The 4,226-nt window shown below is 60.0% G+C and overlaps 2 protein-coding genes across 2 annotated transcripts; both read right to left on the reverse strand.

Annotated features, from left to right (window-relative positions):
• Positions 1-67: 67 nt before the first annotated feature.
• MNEG_8983 (hypothetical protein) lies at positions 68-535 on the reverse strand (the record flags this gene model as incomplete). The annotated part of the gene is made up of 1 exon (XM_014042542.1): positions 68-535. A coding segment is annotated over one exon (468 nt), but the record flags the coding sequence as incomplete, so codon positions are not given.
• A 2,032-nt stretch (positions 536-2,567) lies between these two features.
• On the reverse strand, positions 2,568-3,190 carry MNEG_8984 (hypothetical protein; the record flags this gene model as incomplete). Its single annotated transcript, XM_014042543.1, has 2 exons — positions 2,568-2,830; positions 3,085-3,190. 2 exons carry the CDS (start codon positions 3,188-3,190, stop codon positions 2,568-2,570), a joined length of 369 nt encoding a protein of 122 aa, XP_013897997.1.
• Positions 3,191-4,226: the final 1,036 nt, after the last annotated feature.

Raw genomic sequence — 4,226 nt, forward strand, 5'->3', positions numbered from 1 at the left:
CACCATGTCGCATGCGAGCCTGCCGAGGCGGCGACTTCTCTTTGAACCGTCGCTGCTCTTCCTCCACCTCGTTCAGGAGCCGCTGCATCCGCGCCGCATTCTCTTGCGCCTGCCGCTGCTTCAGCTGCAGCAAATGCTGCTGTCGCCGCTGCTCAAGCACCTGCAGGGCCTGCCGCTGCTTTGGAGTCGACGTGGCTGCCGCCGGAGGCCACTGCGCTGCGGCGCCTGAGCCCAAGCCGTTACGGGTGGCAACCTCCCCCCCTGCATTTGAGGCCCTCCTGGTGCTGACGCCGCTGCTGTTCTTGCTGCGTTCCGCGCTGCTGACGTCCCCATTTCCACCAACGCTGCCCGCCCGTCGGGCAGCCGGCCGGGCGGACGCAGGTGCCAGGGGTGCACGGCTGACCCTGTTGGCGGGCGCTGCTGCGGCTGCCGGGGGCGCGTCCAAAGGGCACGTCTGCTGGATCAGGGCGAGCAGCTCCCGGCTGACACTGCTGTCGGCGTTGTGGCGCGTGCCGGTTTTCCGGGGCGGCGCCATGCCTGCGCCGTCGCCAAGTCCAGCAGCGAGTGCAAAATATATGAGGCTATCTGGGCAAGTCAAGCTTGAAATTTGACAAGGGACCTCGCGCAAATGAGACTGCCCTGCCCTGCTGTGCCGGTGTGGTGTTGTGCGGCTTGCAAGCAGCGACAGCTGGGGAAACAGCGTCCGTCCCGCTTGCGCCAGGCCATGCAGCTCCGCTACGCTCACCTCAGGGTAGATGAGAGCAATACCAAGACTTCAACCAGCTAAGGCGCGTGCTGCTTATGAGCGCGCAGCATCCTCATCGCTGCGGGCTCCACAGATCACCACCAGCACTGCTCAACACAAAGCAAAGCTGCGCGTCCTGATATTCATTTGAATCTGGATTTAACATCACATGACGTCAAGAAGCGGGATAGGGTGCTGATTTTGGCGCCTCGTCAGTCGTGCAAAAATCCTGGTCTGCATCCTCCCGCATCACTTCTCAGATTTGTACCGCAACAATATCTCTTGCTCAGTATGGCAGGCTGCTTGAGGACCATGCGTGGCTCCTCTCCAAATCCTCGGCTGTGCATGATCTTGACCAATGAGCCAGTCATGCATTCATGCACTGCACACAAAGACTGAACCGCGGTAACGGTAAGACGGCAGCACATGTCGAAACAACATCATCCACACGGAGCAGTTGGCCGGCATCCAATTGTTGACATGAGGCACGGCCGAAGGGACCGCACACTGTTGCGCAGAGGCGGCCTGCTGATGCATGTCCATCTTGCTACCTGTGCGTTTGGCGACCAAACGTTGAAAACGCCCGTCTTTTATGTCACAGTGTATGCAACATGGACATTTTTACCAAGGTTGTTATCCATGCCACAGACAAAGTAGGTGTGTGGCGCCTGTGTTTGCGTGTCAACGTCGGCACAAACGACACGATCCATGCAAGTGTGCAGTCGTCAAGACAAGGGTAATCAAGCATGTGTGGGGTAAACCTGGATGCACCCAGTGCTATGGGCGTAGGACCCAAGTAGTGTACCTGCCAAGCTGCCAACAAGGCGAAGAGTGGCAGTATGGAGAACAGGGTTATCAGAATGGTACAAGCTGCGTTTTAGGGCAGTATGTGCCTGCCCAGCTTGGCAGATAACCTGAAAACATATCACGCGCGTCTAAACCGCGCACGTAAGCACTGGTAACGGCAGAAGGGGAAGCCGCGACGGCTGGGCGTGCGTGCCAATGGAGCACGGTCAGCCGCCTGCGTCCCGAGCTTGCAAAGCATTCGTGTGCGCTGCGCATGCTACAGGAGCACGGAGGGGCGCCCGCCAAGCAGCCACCACTCCTGCCAGAGTGTGCGGCATCGCAGGCACCTGTGCGCTGCGTCGCGGGTGTTGCACCGCAGTTGCCACCAGACGGGTCGGCGGCAAAGCAGTAAAGAAACAGAAGCAAAGCAGCGCTCCCTCAGCGTGCAAAGCCGGGAGGCGGGCATACACATGCATGCCACCATATCAAGTCGTTTTGGGTCGCATATAAGCGAATTGCGAGCGTGTTAAAGGAGGCCCCACCACAGTTGTTGTGTGATCTAGCACTAGCTACGGCACAGAAGCAGGCCGCAGGCTGCCGTCCGCCGAATGGGATGGGGTTCCTGGTTGCGGCGGTCCGACGCAGGCATCACCTCAATCTAGGTGGGGCGCGCCGTGCCATGCACGGCAACAGATGGGCTTTGTAGGGTTGTGTGAAATGCTGCGTGAGTGCTGCGGAGCACTCTCGGCCAAGGGATGATCAGCCCCAAATCAAGCCTGTGGATGGGCGCCGCAAACACAAGCGCGTGCGTGCGTGTGCGGCACGAAAAGAGAGTGGGGTGGCCGGCGTTTGCGCAGGCGCGCAGCTTTGCGCGCAGCCGCCGCTGACGCCTGAAGACTGTGACAGGTCCTCCCACCCTTTCTCGGACGAACCGATGGTCTTGGGAGAGGGCAGGGGCCCCATGCAAGGCGGAGCGAGCGCCTTTGGACCAAAGCCAACATCCGTCTTGAGGTGGACTGCGGCGAGCTACCGCCCCTCACATCATGTACTGGCCGGTGAAGCTGTGGTGGCTGAAGGGCAGCGGCGCCACGTGACCCTGGCAAAACTGCAGCGCCTCTGCATACTCGCTGCAGCGGCTGTGCGCACTTCCGGCGGCATCGGGCCGCTGCGCGTCGATGCAGGCGACGAGGCGCTGCTGCTGCACCGTGCAGCTGCGTGCCTGCAGGACGCGGCGCACGCGCTGCATCGCCAGGTCGAGGGTGCTGGGCGAAGTCGCCGAGGGCGAGGGCGCCGCGGCAGCTGCGGGCGAGTTTGGGGAAGGGGCGGGAAGGGCAGACCGGGCGGGTCAGTAGCAGGCCAGAACCCAGGGCAGAGGCGCTGCGCCTTGCCGCGGGCCAGCATGGCTCTCATACAGGCAGGTGCAGCACTGCATGGCGCCGCAGTGGGCCCCCAGTTCCAGGCACAGCACCGTTGTCGTGTGCGAGTGTCACGCCGGCGGCGTTGGCAGTAGTGCCCCTCCGCCCTCGACCCACTCCGTTCGCCTCGACGCTCACCAAGGTCGCTCTTTGTCGGGGAGCCTGAAGAAGGGGCGCGCGCAATACCCCCGGGCGTGCCGGTGGCTGCTGCCACTCGGACGGTCGTGCGAGCAGCGGCGGACATATCGGTAGAGCTACTTTGTAGCCGACGGACGATCCAAGGCTAGCTGGGGCGCGGGCTGGTTCGCTGATGACCTGCCAAAGGCCAACTTCCCGGCAGCAACAGTAGGCTAGAATGCTCAAATTAGAACGCAGGATTACAGACTACAACGATTCGCTGGACCGACACATGCCCTGAAACGCTTGAAGGCCCGAGAATTCGAAAAGAAGCGGGACTCTCACAGTGTGAGCTGCCAGCGGCCGCGCAGCTGAGCCCTGTTTATCATATATACGGTAAGAAACTGCGCTGCTGTTTGTTCCACATGCAAGTCGGCTACATATCTGTCCTCGAAGCCCCAGCCAACCTTGGGCGGGGCGGAGCAGAGGTGTGAAGAGCGAGATACTTGGCGGGAAGCGGATTTTGCGAGACCAGCGGCCCGCGCCTGCTGCACGGCCTACCATGCTCTGGTACCACAGCTCTGAAAGCTAGCATCCATCCTAAGTTTTAGGCGCAGGCAAAATGAGGTCAGTGAGCAGGGAAGGCCGGTCCAAGGCCAACCCGACCCAAGGCTTTGATGATTTGCTTGATTGTTCCGCAATCTGTCGTGTGCAAATAAGCCATTTGAGGCTTGTCAATCAATTAGCCATACCTCATGTGCCTGGAATACTTGACAAACTGCCGCTGCAAGATGAATTGGTTGTGAGTGCCGCCGGCAGGTTATGACCCGACGACTTCGTGAGTGGGACCCCGGACATGATTGCACATCAGCACCATACATTTGAGGGCTCACCAAACAAGCACGAGGTGTTTTGCGGTTTCAAAATTTACATATATCAGACTCTTCATGCCTGGAGCACTTCATCGCCTGGAGCAGAACGAGCCGTGCTGCACTCAATCCAAAAGCAATCACAGAGTGGCAAAGTGACCGTCATCTGGCAGCAAAACCATATGAATAGCGTGCTTCAATTGCTCAGAGTGTCTTTCTTTGCTGCGGGTTGCGTTCTGGACCGCCATTATGGCGGTTTCTGACATTCATTCAGCAGGGAGCGCCACCGTCCAA

The sequence above is a fragment of the Monoraphidium neglectum genome, assembly GCF_000611645.1.
Source record: "Monoraphidium neglectum strain SAG 48.87 unplaced genomic scaffold scaffold01776, whole genome shotgun sequence".
Classification (NCBI taxonomy): Eukaryota; Viridiplantae; Chlorophyta; class Chlorophyceae; order Sphaeropleales; family Selenastraceae; genus Monoraphidium; species Monoraphidium neglectum.